The 19,303-nt window shown below is 36.4% G+C and overlaps 1 protein-coding gene across 2 annotated transcripts in view; it reads right to left on the bottom strand.

Moving 5' to 3' along the window:
• BMPR1A (bone morphogenetic protein receptor type 1A) overlaps positions 1 to 19,303 on the bottom strand; it is a 142,085-nt gene that overhangs the window by 26,980 nt on the left and 95,802 nt on the right. For both annotated transcript variants that reach the window (XM_043926331.1, XM_043926330.1), the window contains exons 3-4: positions 4,858 to 5,077; positions 495 to 657 (exon numbers count right to left, since the gene is read on the bottom strand). In XM_043926331.1, the coding sequence (XP_043782266.1) occupies positions 495 to 657; positions 4,858 to 4,924 (230 nt within the window). In that variant the 5' untranslated portion in view covers positions 4,925 to 5,077. The remainder of the gene's footprint in view (positions 1 to 494; positions 658 to 4,857; positions 5,078 to 19,303) is intronic.

Here is a 19,303-nt window from a genome sequence, read left to right as displayed (position 1 = left end):
AGTTAACATAAAATTAAGTAGAAAAATTAAAGTGGTTATATAAAGCAGATTTAGACTGGCGGTTCACTTATAAGAAAATAAAATTATTTAACTATCACAATGTCATTCTTGGAGACCTGTAAAATATTTCAACCAATTCAGAATTACAAGGTTTATGTGAATTTTCAAGGTTTCTTTTTAATAATCTCTAAGTTGTCTACAATGAGCATCAAGAACTTTCTGATAAAAAGATCACTAAACAAACCGAAAATGACAGATGAATACCAGATTCCTTTTATCTCTTTTAAAAGCTATATTACAATGTTACTCTAAGAAAATAACCATCAATCATTTAATAAATGTTCCTATATAAAGAACAAGAAGCTTTTGGCTCTTTGGAGAGATACCATATAAAGTTAGAGAAAAAAATTTAGACAAAGTGAACGGTTCTTAAAATAATAGCACTAAATGCAAACCTATTCTCATAACTTTAAGAAAAAGCATATAATACTTACATGCATGTGTTATTAATAGCATCATCTGGGCAGTGTCCTGAGCAATAGCACTTTAAAAAAGGCAAGGTATCTTCTGGTGCTAAGGTTACTCCATTTTCTGACTTTTTCTGATCGGAGTCTGATTTCATCCCAGTACCATGGAGCATACTGTCTAGACTCTGCCCTGTATTCAAACGTGAAATTGTAAATGAACCATTTCTGAAAATCTAATTCTTTTATTCCAATTTTTTAGTGAGAAGTTTCTATGCTTTCTTGTTGCATTAACTGTAGTTGTATGCTTTTAATTAAAAATAAACTTTATTTATATGATTACATTTATTAACAGCCTAGAATGCACAGAAAAACTATCCCAGCTCTCATGGAATACATGGAGATGACTATGTCACAATTTTTGCACTAGTGAAAGACAAGAGTGGCACAAGGTAGAAAATGGTCACAACTTATAAGAAAGGTACAAATTGGAAAGCAGTTTCAGAAGAGTGAGATTATTTCCAATCATTAAAAAATTGACAAATTATGGTTCCTTTTAAAGACACTTTGGTTCAAAACTTGTGACTAGCTTAAAAAAAGTCCTTTATTTGCATGTACCTCTATGTGAAAGTGAAGTTACTAGGCATTTTGCCCTGGATTTTAATTGGTTAAGTAAGGAATTGTGAGAGCTTGGGGACTAATCATATTATCTGGTGCCTTTTATTCTCAAGGTCACTGGTTCAAATCCAGACTGTGCTGCCAGAAACTGAAGGTTACCTGTAGGGCAGTAGTTACAGCATGGAAACAGAACTGTGTTCTTGCATTAGAGTATCGTAGCCTCACATGACACTTACTGTCATATTTGGTACTGATTCTTTCAGACTGAAAGCAGAACAGAACTAAAGCAGCGTTTTAGTAATTACTCCCTCTGAATCAGTGAAATCAGCTAGGCTACTCCTTGTGGGGGTAGATCTCCAGAGAATAAAATGTAGAGCCAAACAGGTATAAAATATTAAGAGAATTATGTATGTATCTCATTATAAATGTTAAATAAGTGATTCAAGGCATAATGTGAACTTGACTTAAAATTTAGTTATTCTGGTGAGAACTACTGAAAAAAGAAAAAATAATGTACATACCCATGGATAACCAGAAAAGAAAGTGCTGCTAAATAAATTTTAGTGATTCCATGCCTTAAATTTTAATAATCCTCACTTAATCCTTTAAACTGCTACAAAACATAGACTTCATTTATGTTAACATCAACAGAAAAAAAAGGGTGTGTGTGTGTGGAGGGGAGGAGTTTCAAGAATGGAAGAGATCTACTGGGCAAGAAACGAGGAGACCTGGAGTCTGGTCTACTACGCCCCTGCACCATTTATTGAGCTGGGTGATTACAGACAACCCATGTCACGTCAAGCCTCGTTTACTCAGTGAGACCACAGGACTGGACCGCATCTGAGGTCTCTTAGCCAGCTTTAAAATCCCATTACAGTTACAGAAGGAAGCATCAATTTAACTATGGAGACCAAATGGCAAATAATATGTGCACATAGCTGGTTTTTCAAAAATCTAGTGATACACAGAAAAAGCAGTATAGTATGGCAGAAATAACACTGAAATAACAGTGAGAAGTCAAGGGTTCAAGTCTTGAATATCTCAACTGATAAGTTACTCTCTCAACTTCAGGCTTTTATCTATAAAAAATGATGATAATAATTTCCAAGTAAGAGATTATATATAGATCAAATGAATGCATAATAAAGGGTTTAAATGTAAAAGTGTATAAATGAAGATAGTACTAAGAACAAAAAAATTATACTAAAAGATCACCAATACCTGGAAAATTCAAAGTTACATGATGGTTAACACACATAACTTCCTAGAACACTGAATTTAAGAGCTAAAAATACTTTAATTGCAATAATTTGCATCTGGGGTTTATATTATCTCAAATATTTAATTAACATAACACTAACTAATTAGAAGCCAACTATGTGCAGGCAAGTTACTGAATGCTGGAAACTGATCTGGTTCTTGAGAAACTTGGAAGAAGGCAAAGATGTGTGTGTGTGGAGGGGATAAGCACATAAATACAATTCTGAGAGCCATATAATACAAAGCTGCTATGTAAACAAAGGAAGGAGCTAGTAACACAAACTCATTCTAGGGTGTCAAAAGCAAAGAAACCTGAGCTACACCTTCAAGTTGTAAAATTTCACCAAGTACAGGTGCAGATACAAAGAAAACAGTCTCTCCACACTCTCCCTAGGTTTAAATAAACTTTGTTGATGGTTTCTAGATTTATCCCTTCAGCCTTGACTTAAGTATCTCAAAACAAACTCATCTAAAATGGAATGCTTCACTTTTCTCCTCAAACCTGGTCCTCCCCAGGCTCAACCTCCAAAATGTATCTCACTTTTTCTCATTTTGGTCCAATTCCACTGCCATTTCCTGGGCGCATCATGTCACTTCCAAAATAAAAGAATCTTGACATTGATCTCCCAACCTCTGTTTTTGCCCCCTCCAGTCGGTTTCCTACATAGCAGTCAGAGTTATCCTATAAACCTAAATCTGATCTCATCACTCATCTGCTTAAAACGGTTGAATGGCTTCATATACACTCAGAATAAACTTCAACCTCCTTCACCATGCCTACTGACACCCCACAGGATTTGGACCCTGTGGACGTCTCCATCATCAACTCACAGCACTTCCCCTCTTATCATGCCCAGACAAAAAGACCTGTGTCAGTTCCTAGAACATGCCAATTTCTTTCTACCCACAAGTCCTGTGTTTACAAAGCATAAAATTATAAGTTGGGGGTGGGCTGAAGCTACAGGTTATGCATGTAACACCACTCTAGCGATCTGTAGTAATCTCTAAGAAATAATTTTTGCACACTGTTTTTAGTTCTTTTCAATAAGAGCAAATATTTTAATCTTATTATTTGAAGGCAAATAATAGTTATCAAAGACTAACCTTCTTTGAAAGGAAATGTAACAAATTTTGCTTTTTGTCAGAGAAATACAGTGCTAAGACTTTTCATTTAAATTTGTTAACTAAAACCCAATTTATTCCGTCTAATAAAAGTTTATTGGTGGAAAAAAAAATAATAATAATAAAAAAAAAAAAGAAAAGAAAAAAAAAAGTTTATTGGGACTTCCATGGCAGTCTAGTGGTTAAGACTCCAACCTTTCACTACAGGGGAAGCAGGTTTGATCCCTGGTTGGGGAACTAAGGTATCACATGCCACATGGCACAGTCAAAAAAAAAAAGCTTATTATGTAACAACTTAAAATGGGGAATGAGAATTTTGTATCATACTGTGGAGATTAAAAAAATTTAATACCAAATACTAATTACCTAGGAGTAAGGTAGGAAATGCTACACTAATGTTACTATTAATTTAACTCATCTTAAAACTATGACAGCTTTGATTGGTACTGATCAACAAGGTATGTAATAACAGAATTAAAATAAAGATGTTTTACCAAATAATGTAATGTTTCACACAAAAAAGCAGGTTTTGCAAAAGCACTCTCGTATTCAAGCATGGAAAAATAAGGGTACTAAACCTAAGACAAAATACAAAAGAAGCTAAGATTTCTCATTCTTTAAAATGAAAATTTAAAGATTCATGCTGTTAATCATAATTCTTTTCAGCAGATATTGTCATTGTGAACAAAACATTATGAAAAAAAATCTTTAAAGACATAAACTTAAGAGAACAAAGATTTTTAGTAAGTTCTATAAAACCGTTTTGTCAAACAGCACTCTCTTCAGTTGAAAATACTGTCCTAATTAAAGCATACAGGAAAAAGCTCATGTGTAAATATATAGCCCATCTGATCCTAAGAATCATCACAATAACTTCCTATTTGGGAGTTCTAGGCTGTAAATGCACAGTGTAGAATTACAATACTGGTCATAAATAAAACTTCTGAGTACTCAATTTTAATATTTGGCACATAGACATTATATGTATGTTTTCAAACTCTTTTACAACAACGCTTTTTTTAAAAAAAACTGTTTATTCCTTATTGTAATTTAAAGGAGAGGAATTTTAAAACTAAGTCCTGAGTATCTATAATCCTATGTGTCAGGCACTAGGTCAGCTACTTTACTTTATATTTTACCTCATTTAATCCTCCTAAAACCTGATGTTGCATATCATAATGCCTATGTTACAGATAACAGAATAGGTTCAAAGAGGCTGAGATTTTATAGAGACTTGGAAATGTTTTTGCCTTAGTAAAGTTCAAAAATTACTTAGTGTCTATCCTGTGCCTCTACACTTAAAAGCTATTAGAACAGTCCTAATAATGAGTGTTTTTTTATATATAGAAATAAATGACTAAAAAAAGAGGTAAGATTGCTTAAATGAATTTACCTTGAACATGAGAAATGACGAACAGATAGGCTCCCAATAACCTGATGTAAATGTATAGCTGAGTCATTGTTCAATTTTAACGTTTCCTGTACAGTGTTACCTTTAAAAACGGGTCTTGTATGGTCACTAATTTAAAACACTTTTATTCAATCAGATTTTCTTGTAAAAAGTCTCAATCACTTAACAATGATTCCAACTTCCACTGCTTTCTTCCTGACTCCTGAAAAATAAAAATATTAAAAAGGAAATGAATATAACTGAATTCTAAAAGGTTTCTAACAAACTAAGAGAGGAAAACAAATACCCAAACATATCCTTAAACAATAGAGTACATTTTCAAAGATTAAAGCTATCTTTGTTTAAATTAAAAAAAAAAAAGGCACCATAATTCAAAAGCTTAAATAATTTAGTAATAGGTTGCCACTTCTGACCCTAAATTAACCTTATGTAAAAAAAGATAAGAACACTAATAATCTCAATAGTCTTTTCTGGTTGCTCTAAATAAAACACTTTTAACACCATTAAGAAAATTTCTAAATATAATAAGAATAAAGCAGGAAGAGCTGAATTTAAAACACTAAAGAATTAATAATCTTTCAATCTTAGTAGATGTGATAAAACACTTTGAGTCTTCTAATAATTTATTCTATAGATAGAAGAGAAAGTCCATCTGGAAAAACATTTAAATATGCAGTGTGCTTCATCATTAAAGGAAAAACAATAGAAATATATTTTAAATAAAATTATTTCCATAAATATTACAAATCTGACTTCATTAGGAGAAAACTGAGCTTTTAATATGGATGACATGAAACATAACCTCTCCAATTAAGGTTTGACAATTACCAAATTGTTAACAGAAAAAAAGGTTACTGTGTATAAAAATGAATATGATTCTGTTTCTCCCTCATTCTACTGGTCCAGGCAACTGATTTTACTGACTTAAACCTGAACTATACCTAAGTGAAAATGGTTTGTAAAATAATTACCGTGGCATGAACTCTACCATAAATAAATCAAGATTTCTATTTTAACTAACAATTTTTCACTCTAACTAGCTCTCCAAAGGCACTTTGAGAATTGAGGAAATAAGGTTTAGAGTGAGATGTCATTTATATTTTGCATTATATATATATGGTTTATTCTAAAATCTCTGCAATTTCTCACCTCTCTATGACATTAAACTGCTTTTCATCAACACAATGCTGAGAAAGTAGGATGTAAAGTCTAAAAGTATTACAGAATAACATCTCTAATATGACTTTAACAGTATTTTTAAGAAAACTCATTTCTTCAAATTATGGGATTGTGATTCTAGGGATACCTCTTCTATGATTCAAATTCAAAGGAAGTTTCCAGTATATTTCCAACCCTGATCTCTCTCCTTATTTCTATATGCCTATTAACTACTCTGCTAAGACTGCATTCCATCTGCCCAAATCAAACTCATTAACTTTCCTTCCCACTCCTCTGGACATGCCTTCTCTTCCTCCTCCATCTGCTGTCACAGAGGACGGTGGTACCATCTCTCCAGTCACCCACGCCAAAACCCTGGCATCATTCCTGCCTCTCTTCTTCTTAATAGCTCTCACTCTCTCCCGATACCTTCACACACTCATTTACTACTCACTTATTCACCAACAGTGTTTTCTGAATATGTATTATACATTAATGCAACAGGCTACAAATAAAAATATGACAGATTCTGCTTCAAGGACTTCATAGTCTTGGGCAGAAAACTGACTGATATGACATTCCATCTTTCAGTGTCACTGCTTCTTCATCAATTTAAGTGAATATGTGGTCTTGCCTCATTAGAGGTACAGGCAAGTCTTTCTGCAGTCAATGAGACCCTAGGCATCTGTACACTTACAGTCCCTTTCAAAGGAAAGGGATCATGTGTGATTCCTTCTACACAAACATCTGCAACTCTACCACTCTTGGCCCAAGTTTAAATCTTGGATTTGCCTTAAAGAAGTAACCTCACCTCTCTGGATGAGTTTCCTCATCTGTAAAAGTGGAATTATATTAACACAATTATTCTGAGAACTAAATGAGGTAATACCTAACATATATTCACCTCTATGTAGCAGACTATTATGAATGCTTTGAATATATTAATTTACAGAACCATTACAACCATCTTACAAGGTAGGCTTATTATTTTAAATAATAATTTTATAGATGAGGACACTAAGGCAAGTGGAGTTTAAGGAATTTATCAAACATTACACAGTTGGTAAGAGGTATGGCCATAATTCTAATCAACAAGATCTAATTTGGGAGTCCATGTGTTAAATGCTATCCTCAGTTGCCGTGCTAGATATTTTATGTACATTACTTTATAAAGTATTTAGAAAAGCCTGCTACAGAGTAGGTGCTTAAAAAAAGTTTCTTCTCCAACATGTTTATAGCATACATGCAAACCTTGTACAGGAAGTAGCGGGTGCTACCCATGACATTCCCAGCTGCAAGATATTTTTATAGACTAAAAACTCTCCAACAACTTGTATGGAGAACAGCTTTAGCTAAGAGAGGGCTAAGGGTAAAACGGCTTCAAGAGCTTCATTGTAATCTAACAAAGAAAGCCCCTAATCTTTAAAAGAAAAATGTTAGGTGTTAGCTGACTACAAGCTCAAAAAGCATCAGTGCTTAAGACCAACTGCTAAGAACGAAGACAATCTAATCAAGCACCGATAGAAGAACACTGCCATAGTCAAAGGAGTAACCATCTTACTTTATTCCACCTGGTCAGGACTCTTTAGGAAATAACAAGAATGCAAAGGATAGAGAAATGACTACACTTGAGATACAACTGAAAGGACCAAGGATCTTTGCTCACAGAATATCAAAGGAATAAACTGTGAATGCACCTCTGTCAAGGACATGACAGAGATGATGGAAACAAGACTAGACCAATTAAATGATTCAACAGATTCCTTCCAACTCTTAAGTTCTGAGTGAACAATGTTCCTGTCAATGAATATTAATTTACTTCCCAAATATTTATTAAGTGCCTATTATATAAACAATTCTGTATATAATAGTAATATAGTGACAAGAGCAAAACAGACTGAACCTTAATGGAGTTCACAATCAATAAGACAATTAAAACATCAAACAAGACAATACAAATGATACATAATCACAATTTGAGGGAAGTGCAAAGAAAGAAAAGTGTCAGGTCCTATAGGACAGACAGGTCAAGGGAAGCAATGTTGAAAAGTGACATTTCAGGTGTAATCTGATGAATAAAAGAATTACTTACTCAGGTAAAGAAACAAGGCTGGAGAGGGGGATTGGAGGCACCAGAACAGACTGCACAAAGATTATGAGGCCAAGAGCAAAGAAGAACAATGCTTCTGAAATGTTGAGAAAGAGGATTAATATGGTCGAAGCTGAGGCTCAAGAGGCAGGAAAATCAAGGACCAGATCAGGCAACATCATGTGTGGATTTGGGATTGAAACGTAAGTGGGATGGGAACGTAGTTATCTGGTTTCTATGCAATGGACTGGAGGGAACAAAAGGAGAAGCAAACAGACCACTAAGAAGGATATTGTAGCAGTTTAGGAGAGGGACAATGGTGGTTAAGATTACGGCAGTAGTGCTATAGTGGATGGAATCAAGACATACTTCACAAACAGATTCAGCAGGCCTTGGTAATGGATTAGATATAGGGGTAAGGGAGAGTGAGGAGTCAAAAAAAAAAAAATCCCTATGTCTCTGGCACCAGCAATTACTGAAATGGGGACAAACGGATTTTGAAAGGAGTGGGAAGAAGAGATCAATGGTTCAACTTTAGACATTTGAAATTACTCAAAGGGAATGTCTAATGGGCATCTGGTTCTGAAACTTAAAGGAAACTTTTGAGACTAAAGATATAAATCTGTTCTGTCAACAGCATAGAGATATTTAAAGCTATGGTCTTGTATGAGACAGCCTTCTAAGAATGGAAAGAGAGAACAGTGCCAGAACACCAATGTTCATTCAAAAACTGTATTAATAAAAGCATTAAAATCATATATATTTATTTGGCATTCACAAACAAAATAAATTCATGATCCAGGCTCTGTCATGTACAGTATTAATGCAGTGTGTATTACCATAGCTGGGATATAAACTACTATTCATAAGTGATATTTTTCAGTTAAAAAACCCCCACCAATCTACCAAAAGATCACTATGGTGATCTAAAGTATGTCCACAAATACTCTGACACTGTCTTCAAAAGATGAAGCCTAATTCCCTCTCTTGAATTCCCAATGGGCTTAAAGACTCATTTCTAACAAACTAAAATAAGATGGAAATGACAGATGTTGTCTTCTGAGACTAGATCATAAAAGGCATTTCAGATTCCTCCCTACTCACTCTTGAAATACTCTGAGGGAAGAAGCTAGCTGCCATGTAATAAGGACATCCACACAGCCTCATGGAGAGGCTCCCGTGGCAAAGAACTGGGGTCACCTGCCAACAATTCCGTGAGTGAGCCACCTTGGCCGCGGATCGGTCAGTGCCAGGGAAGCTTTCCAGTAACTGCAGCTTCACAGATATCTTAACTACAATTTATGAGACCTTAAACTAGAACCATCTAACTAAGCCTTTGGTGGACTCCTAATGGCTAGAAAAGGTATGAGATGATGATAAATGTTGGATGTTTTAAGCTGCTAAGATTTTTGGTAATTTGTTGGGCAGTAGTAGATAACATTCATTGCTATAATATAGTCATTCTGAGAAATTTGTTGAAATAATAAAAGCCTAATCACTTTAAGTTATTGCGCAGTCAACCAAAAGGCACAGGTCTGAAAAGCATAGTTAAGTCAGAGCATAACAATAAAAATATAACATAAATAGGGAATTCCCTCATAGGCCAGTGGTTAGGACGCTGTGCTTTAACTGCCAAGGGCCTGGGTTGGATCCTGGTCAGGGAACTAAGATCCCACAAACCTCATGGTGCAACCAAAAAAGAAAAAAAAAACAAAGGTATAACATAAATAGTCACAATGCCCAAAGAACTAGCTGGATAATATAACTAACATCTTTCTTTCAAAGGAGTAATCAAAAATATGTTCTTTATATTTAAATGATCTCAGCAAGTAAGGTTTCTTTTTTGTGGGGGGAAAAACTGTCCCCATTTCCACACTATACACTATTACATCTGCCTTTTTAAACTATGGAGTCCATAAAGACAACATCAGTTTTGTGTTCTACATAAAGGCACTTATTTCATATAATACCCTGGCAAACTGAAGAAAGTAAATTCTGATGTCTACTGGTTTCAAAAATCAGCTCCACTATTTATTTGCTATGTAATTTGGGGGGAAGTTATTTAAGCTATCTAGGTCTCGGTTTCCTTAGCCACAAAATGGGAACAGTATTATTAACCCAAATGAGTTAGCACCCTGGATCTAAATATTAAGCATTCAGTAAATACATGTCAGTTGTTACTGTTGTAATTAATAATAAAAATACTGATGACTTCCCCTTTATTTGTCCCAGCATATTAACTTTTTCTATAATCATAATGTAACAAAAATAGTAAACTTATTTCGCAACCATTCCTGAAACTGAGTACTTTTATAATCCTAACACCTGAAAATAAAAGTATTTTTGAATTCCTAGAATAGTTCATTGGAATTTTTCTATTAAAATTAAAAATATCTGATCATACAACGTTAAGAAATAAGTAAGTGACATTTGAAATGCCACATGATCAAAATTTTAAAATGATGCTGGTGTTTAAAAGCTATTATTAGTTAGTCCAAATAGGAATCTAAATAGATTACTTTCCTTTCCTGTATACATAGACTGGTGGCTTCTTCTTCAGGAAAATAAGACTATGACAACATTACTCAATAAAATATAAATTATTCTTAAATAAAAAAAAATTTAAAGCTTCACAAATAGCAAGAAAGCTAAACCAATAGTTCTATCAGGATAAAAAAACCCAAAAAACAGGAAAAGGCCGAAGTCAGCTGAAAAAACAGACTAAAGTCATTCTTTCCGCTTCCCGTTAAGCCCTCCACCCTTAATTTTTACTTTCTAGTAGTGAGGTTTGGGAATTTTCAACAAGCTGGCTAACTGCCAACTCCATAAAGTAGTAAGGAGAAAACTCTCCCTTCCAGGGGTCCCTCCCCCTAGGCAGCTCCAGGCGCCTGGTCTGACAAGCTTTCTGAGAAGGACTAGACTCACTGCAGACTTTCTGGCTCCACAGCCATTGTTTGCATGGCTGCTTTGCTCCCGATCCAGAGCCTGGATTAGCATAAGAATATTGTCTTTTCCCTTAACAAGCAACTCATCCATCTTTTCCCCATTTCTAACTTCCACCCCCATCAATCCCTAAACTAATATATACATATACAAATGGAGCAACACTATTCAGGTTATTTTTATATTAGTGTAAAAAACAGTCACTCAAATTTAAACACAAAACCTTAAGAAAATAACATGCTTAAATAAAGTTATGTGAGTTATCTGTGGTAATACACAGGAATCTCATCAAAAAGCCTGCCTTAGAGTCCATGCTGTGAAAACTTGTGATGGGTAAGACATTCATAATGAGGTCTTTTGGGAAGTCTGAAAAAGGAGCAAAGAGAACCAATCTTATAGCTAACTTCTGACCTACAGTAGGATTAGGGAAGTCCCACTTTATAAACACATTTCTAATTGTCGTGTCTCCATCCACCCTGAGGTCACTAATTTTATCAACACCCCTGAAATTACCTTCTCACTAGACCTTCCCTTTTTCCAATGTTCAATTACTTATTCAAAGCAAATTTAACATATTTAAACCTTTGTTTTTCTGCTCAATTACCCTCTCTTCATTCAATATCTTTTACTTTCCTTCTGTGCCAAGAAACTGTTCTCCTCAACACAAGTAAAATTCTTCCTGGAACAGAGATGCAAGACAAACTGGTATGGCATTATTATAGTTGATGTGCTTAGAAGTTTTATATCCCTCACTAGGGGCCTCAATATTAGATGTACAAATAAATGCTTCTTGGTTTATGAACTATTTTAAGAAACAGGAGATAATCTATTTTCAAAATACTGTTCAACAAATTCACTAACCTAGTTTCTTCAAAGTTTTTTTGTTTGTTTAACCATATTAAACAAAAAACCTCACAAGTAATTAGAACTAGTTTATGCTGTCTACCCATTTGTACATCAGTGGTCAGAAGAGATTCTTAATGCCAGCAGTTAATTGAGGGGGTCTGGGTGTTATTCTTCTGTCTCTCCTCTAGAACAAGCACAAATGACAAAGAAATAAACAACAACAAAACAGGCAGAGCAGTTGCAGAAATGCCTAGGAGGGATCAGAATCTGGTCACCCCAACAGGGCTTCCCCGGTGGCTCAGTGGTAAAGAATCCGCCTGCAATGCAGGAGCCACAGGTTCAATCCCAGGGTTGGGAAGATCCCCTGAAGGAGGGTATGGGCAACTCACTCTAGTACTGTTGCCTGGAGAATCCCATGGACAGAGGAGCCTGGCAGGCTATGGTCCATATGGTCACCAAGAGTTGGACACGACTGAAGTGACAGCACGCACGCACACAGGTATACTATGGGTAATGGTAAACAATACTGTGTTTGTTTCTGCTTCGCAGGGTCGGACACGACTGAAGCGACAGCACGCACGCACGCACGCGCGCACATGGCTATATTATGGGTAATGGTAAACACCGTGCTTGTTTCTGCATAGTATTTTTACAGAGATAAAGTCAGTGCTATGTGGTTAGTGACTGGTTCAAGGTAGAGCAAAAGACAGATCTAGTTCTTTTATGCCAATTAAATGAGAGAAACTCATATATAGTATTTAGTGGCAACTTTATGTTGTTAGCATATCACCATTTTTATAATGTGCAAGTTAGTTTTACATGCATTACACCATATATTGGGCTTCCCTGGTGGCTCAGATGGTAAAGTGTCTGCCTATAATGCGGGAGACCGGGGTTCAATCCCTGGGTCAGGAAAATCTCCTGGAGAAGGAAACAGCAACCCATTCCAGTATTCTTGCCTGGAAAATCCCATGGATGGAGGAGCTTGGTAGGTTACAAGTCCATGGGGTCTCAAAGAGTCGGACACGACTGAGCGATTTCACTTTCACACCATATATAGATGACCCTTACAGTAGGTAAAATTATTCCTACTTTTAAAGAGAAGACAAGTTCAAGAAGCTAAAGTGACTTGCTGAATTCTACATAGCTAGTAACTTGAAGGAAAAACTACAACTCAGGTGTTTATTCCCAAGTGCAGTGTTTTATCCAGTAAGCACACAAGTAAGTACCTTAAACCTGGTGGCTCAGTCAGCAAAGAATCCACCTGCAATTCAGGACACCTCCGGCTCAAGCCCTGGGTCAGGAAGATCCCCTGGAGGAGGGCATGGCAACTCCTCCAGGATTCTTGCCTGGAGACTCCCCATGGACAAAGGAGCCTGGAGCCTGGCAGGCTACAGTCCACAGGGTTGCCAAGAGTCGGACAGGACTGAGCGACTAAGCACAAGTACATCAAAAGGGAAATAGGAAGCTATTTTCTACTAAGCCATGTAAGATTTTATTTCATCATCACAGAAGAGAGTGATGCTCAGCAAAGTTAAGAAACTTGCTCAAGTTCACAAAACCAGTAAGTGGCAAGGCTGCTGCTGAGAAGGCCCAAATTCCACTCGTTCAGTCAAGAGTGATAGATAATGAGAAAAAAAAAGAAAAGAAAACTACAGTGCTCCTTATTACACTATTGCTTTTCAGCAACAACAAAATAACACCCCTCCCCCCTCAAAAAAAAGAAACTACCAAACATCCTAACCACTGTTATGTGATGCTGACCTGGGACAAGTTTTTTACCTGACAACAAGTCTTTTACCAGCTGGCTCCTTGATAGGTTCTGGCAAAATGGGAACCAGAGAAGACTGGAGGAAGGAAGAAGGAACTTCCATCTTCCTGATTTCGTTTGTTGTTCCTGTCAGAGTTACCTGAATAACATCCTTTGCCATGGTCGCAGCAGCAGATTCAGTTTTCAGCTTCCTTCTATGCTCCCAGAACTAGCCTTGTGGGCCCTGTTCAGACCCAGATGTGCCTACACACCAGGGTCTGAGCGCCAGTGCTTCAAGATCCCGGAGCAGAATCTCGGGTGCCGGCACAGCCGGGCTCTGAGCTCCCTTCATAGCGGACTGGGTCAGGGCTCCACAAGGGCAGTTTTTCTCCAAGCTTTTAGGTTCTGAAACCTCAACCTTTAGGGGTGTATTTGTTCCCACAATTAGTATTTCTGTTTAATTCCAATGTTCGTTTGGCTTTTTAATCCTCCAGTACCTGTGTAGTTAATTTCCTATACCAAGTTCTGTTAAAATAACCAGTGTGGTTTCAATCTTCCTGACTGGGCCCTGATTGATACAAATATTTTCAGAAAACAGATCTCAGAGAGCAAGTGACTGACTATACCCACACATACCACATAGATATTTTCATATACATTCATTTCATCAAAGAGGTCTAACCCTAAGTGCTTATAAAGTGAGCTTTAATAGATATTCAGAGAGTATTTTAAGATATTCTGATTTTAGGAATGAGTTCTTCTAGACTCAGTACATTTTTTTCTGACCACAAATAATTTTAACCTATCAAAGTCAGAAATTTGTTCAAGACTAGTTGGTCCTTCTATTCTAACCCATGTGACCCAAGTCAAAATGCTTGAATTTGGCTATCAAAACAGATTTCTCTTCTCCTTAGTTAGCAACATTACATTTAATAAAAAAACTTTTGTAATTAACTTAGTAGAACCCTGTGGCCAAAAAAGTTTAATTGAAATGCTAAATCAATTTTTAAGGAGAATATATCTAATCTCTAGAACTAGGGAGAAAAAAAAATCGAAGCAGAACTTCAAGAATAACAAAGAGCAAACCCATATCTCACTCAGGAAACTAAATCAAAGTATGTGTGTATTTATGCTCTTAATATGAAACAACACTTTTTCAAAAAGTCACACTTTTTTTCAATTTTGTACCTCCCTAAGAAAATCTGGAAACATACAGGTGGCTTTGGTTGGACCAATAACTGGGGCATGACAGGATACATAGTAATAATAGAGACCAAAATGGAAAATACAATGCAATGTGCAAAGACAATCCCTCAAATCAGAGAACTATCTCAACCAAATGCCAACAGGGCTCTCCTTGTTGAGAAACACCTGTTCTTGACTAGAACGACCAATCAGATTCCTTTTTTGGGGGGTGGTGGTGAAGCAGCACTGCAAGGCTTGCAGGATTTTAGTTCCCTGACCAGGGACTGAACCTGCCCTAGATAGTTAGAATGCAGAATTCCAACTACTGGACTGCCAGGGAATTTCCCAGATTCCATCATTATCTGAAGGCTCCTCTGAAGTGCTAGATGTTCAAAAAGCAATAGTTTTAAGCCTCTTAGAAGCAAAATTATCTTAAACTAATGTCTCAACTTTATTTTTGCTTTTTTTTTTCTTCTCATTCAACCACTTTACAAAAACAATCATATTCTTGCTGTGTTAACCAAAGAGATTGTACAATGCAAAAGGAATTTAAAAATCAAGCGTTTTTCTCCACTTTTTTCTCTATCTATAGCTTTCAAAAATGCAGTGTATACAGGTTTTCTGAAGCGAGGCCCCATCCTAGGCCAAGCCAATCAGCATTTTGTATCTTCTATGCCACAATGAAAAGTTCAGGGGTAAACTGTTCTTACATAGTGTCTAAGGTGGCCAGTAGAGACAGTCTTTCTTTCAGATTGAATATGAATAAGAAAATTGCTGCTGCTGGCAGCTATGTTGGGACCTGAAGGGAAACCAGAGGTAGAGCCAGGAGACTAAAAGAAGCCAGATCCTTGGAGCTACCAATGAGCTGCTTTAGCAACTCTGCCTGACGTCTGAATTACTTAGGGACTTTTCAATTAACAGCCAATAAATTCTCTTTATTTTTTAGGTCAGAGAGAGTCAGTTTTTCTATTATAACAGAAGATTAAAGGAGAAAGTATACTTGAATATTCCGAGTTAGGTCAGTATAAAGTAGTAATTTTAGCCAAATATCTCAGAAAAGATACTGGATAACGCATATGCCAAAAAAAAAAAAAGACTGGTACAAGGTAGAATTACTTTTAAGAGAGAGCTCAAACAGCATAAAAATTTACTGAATATAATTAGCTGCTATTTAATTTACTGCCCCAGTCTTTCTCCTGTTATCCCCAAGTCTGCTGCACCCTCAGTCTTTCCCAACACAGCAGCCTCCCTACTTCTAGTTCCCCAGACCTAAAACCTTGCACTCACTCTTGGCAACTCCCTCCTTCCTTCTCTTACTCCACAGTCCACGAGGTCAGCAAATCCTGTTGGTTCTTCCTTCAAAATATATCGAGAACCTATGTACTTCTCATGACTCCACTGTTCTCTCTGGTCGATGCCTGGATTACTGAAAAAGCCTCCTAGAACTGGACTCCCTGCCTCAACCCATATCCACCCACAGTATATTCTCAACACAGCAGCCAAAGTGGTGACAGAAAGCATACTAGATCGCATCACTCCCCTTTTCATACCTCCCAATGGTTTCCCAACTTACTCAAGAGTAAAAGCTGACGTCTACAACAGCCAGTAAGACTCCAACTCCTTTACTTCAGCAGCAAGGGCCTCCCGGTTCTTCAAACACGTCAGGGATGGCTCTACTGCAGGACCTTTGCACTAGCAAGGTCCTCTCCCTATTACATTCCTCCCCAAGACATCTACCTGTATGACTTGCTACCTGACCTCTTCTAAGTGCTTACTCAACATCCCTTTCTTATTTAGCGTTCCTGCGCACCCTATTTAAAACTGTAATCCCATCTGCATCCCTGGCATTCCCATACTCCATCCCTGATATTTTTTTTTCTCTTTAGCACTTGTCACCCTGTAATTTAATATATAATTTATTATTTGTTTTATTGCCTGCTACCTGCTCCAGAATGTACACTCCGTAAGAGCAGGGGTATAAGTCTACTTTTTCACTCTGTTATTTCTAGCAACTAGAACAGTGCTTGGCACATAGTTGGTACTAAATAAATATTTGCTGAGGGAATGACTGAGTACAACAGAAGGAATTAAAACGTTATGCCAATTCCTTTTACTTTCATATACAAACGAGACTTTCCCATAAGGGCTTTGCTGTGGGTAAACTATTCCATTTCCTTATCTCAACACAACTGAAATGATACAAAAACCACACCACTTCCTTTGGTTCACTTTGAGTCCTGACTTGTGTCAAGATTCAGTAAGGAAAAAAAAAAAAACAAAACACAATTTTTTCCCACTGTTTTCAGTGGATATACTCAAGTTTAACATACAAATTAAAAGGTCTTAAGAAAGACATGTTTAAGGAAACACTGTTTCCCAAGATCTAAAATATTGCTTAAGGCAAACAATGGCTTGGGTTATATCTGACAATACCCCGTAGTTTTAGCAAGTAAAATAATTGTGGAAATAACCACACACAAAAAGAAAATACAGTCCTTTTGGGGGAACAAACAATGTGGTCTGATGAAGAGAATTTCAAAGCATTATTTACACTCAACTGCAGAGACACTATCTACACTTAAAGCAGACAAAGGAAGGGTTCAAAGGTAATATTTATATGTAAATTAAAACTCACCAAAGGCCCCGAGTAAGAGAAGAAGGTGTTAAAATCAGGTTGCTAACAGTTCTTCCCCGACAAGCATGAACCACAAACTATAGGGAACTAAACCTTGTAAACCTGTAGGTCTAAGAAACGACACTCAAGATTACAAATTTGGGCGTATTAATGTGAAACGCTTGGAAATCTAGGAAGTTTTCTGCTTTTTAGATAAAACATCTCCCTTTTCTTTACACTGTCAGAATGTTTTTTAGGTTAAAATGTGCTAGTTTAGAGTGTCTTTAGGAAGGAGTTCTGTGGCAGACTTGACATTAATATGTCCTTTTTTCCCCTCTAGTATCTTTTTTTCAGCTCTAAGATACCTAGTTTAACTACTTATCAACTTACACTTTTATTAAAGAAAGGATTATAAGTAACAGTCTTAGAGTCAGGAGACCTAGGATTCAGTTGCAAATTCTGTCTAGTTAGTTGATCTTGGAAAACTCACTTCCCTCTCTAGACCTTAGTTCCCTCATCTGAAATAAAATAACCATTTTATTAAATTCATTTATTAAAATATATAACACCATGAAGACTTCTATCTCTCATAAAAACTACACTCACTGAATACAGTGCCTCAAAGACATCACCTAAGAATTATCTAGGCGCCGAGTAAAGCAGGCCAAGTATCACTGAAGCTGCACACTCTCTGGAACTGCGGGAACCACTGTTCTGACTGGCATTTAACAGTGCTGTCTTTATGTACTTTTATACTTTATGTGGTATATATCCCAAGCAATATTGTTTGATATACTGTCAAATTTGCTATAGATGTATAAAAATTGTATCATTCTATTAATGTGTATATATTTTAATATCCTGCTTATTTTTCACTCAATATTGTGATTTCCATCATAGCCACACATAGCTCCTTTTAATTCATTTTCATTGTTATACAGTGTTCCATTTTTCTGACGTTGATGGACATTTAGGCTGTTCCCATGTTTTGATATCGTAATAAAGGCTGTAATAAATAAACCAGAATAGATGCTTTTGTTATTGTTGTTTGGGTAAATAATTCTGAAGGACAGATTTCTTGGAAGTGGGATTCTGGGTCTAATGGTAATTAGGTAGATATTTTGGTAATCCCTTCTGGGACTATACCATTTTGTACTTCCAAATGGCATAAGAACAATTTTAAAACTGCTGAAGGATGGAGAATAAACTTAACATATGGAAAAATATACTACATGATACACAGAAAACCTCAAGATCATGTATATAAATTCTTCCTAAATTAATCATAAATTTAATGATATTCTCACATTACAGTCCCCTTTTATTCTTTATTTGCTAAGAGTTTTCATCATAAATGGGGTTGAATTTCATCAAGAGTTTTTTCTCCACCCACTGATATAATCACAGTGGCTTCCTCCTTCATTGTGCTAATGCATAAATTAATTAGCAATAATCCATATTAAGAGCTCTCTTAAAGAGTAACCCATCTATGGTAGTTTTAGGATTCACAACTTCATTCATATTCCTCTTTCCAAGAGATGGAATCTAATTACTTCGAAAGTGGGCTGGACTGAGTGACTCCCTACTAACAAACAGAATAAAGTGAAAGTGACAAAGCATGACTTCTGAGACTCAGTCGTGAAAGGCAATGCAGCTCCCTCCTTGCTCTCTTTCTTGGGCCATTTATTCTGGGGAGAGTCAGATGCCATTGTGCAAAGATATTCAAAGAATCTGTAGAGAGGCTCATGCAGTGAGGAACAGAGGCTCCAGCCAACTGCCAAGAGAACGTGCCATCTTTGAAGTGGATTCTCCTCCAGTCAAGCTTTCAGATGAAGGTAGCCCC

Source organism: Cervus elaphus, chromosome 15 (assembly GCF_910594005.1).
Source record: "Cervus elaphus chromosome 15, mCerEla1.1, whole genome shotgun sequence".
Taxonomy (NCBI): Eukaryota; Metazoa; Chordata; class Mammalia; order Artiodactyla; family Cervidae; genus Cervus; species Cervus elaphus.
This window is presented reverse-complemented; position numbering and strand designations above follow the sequence as displayed.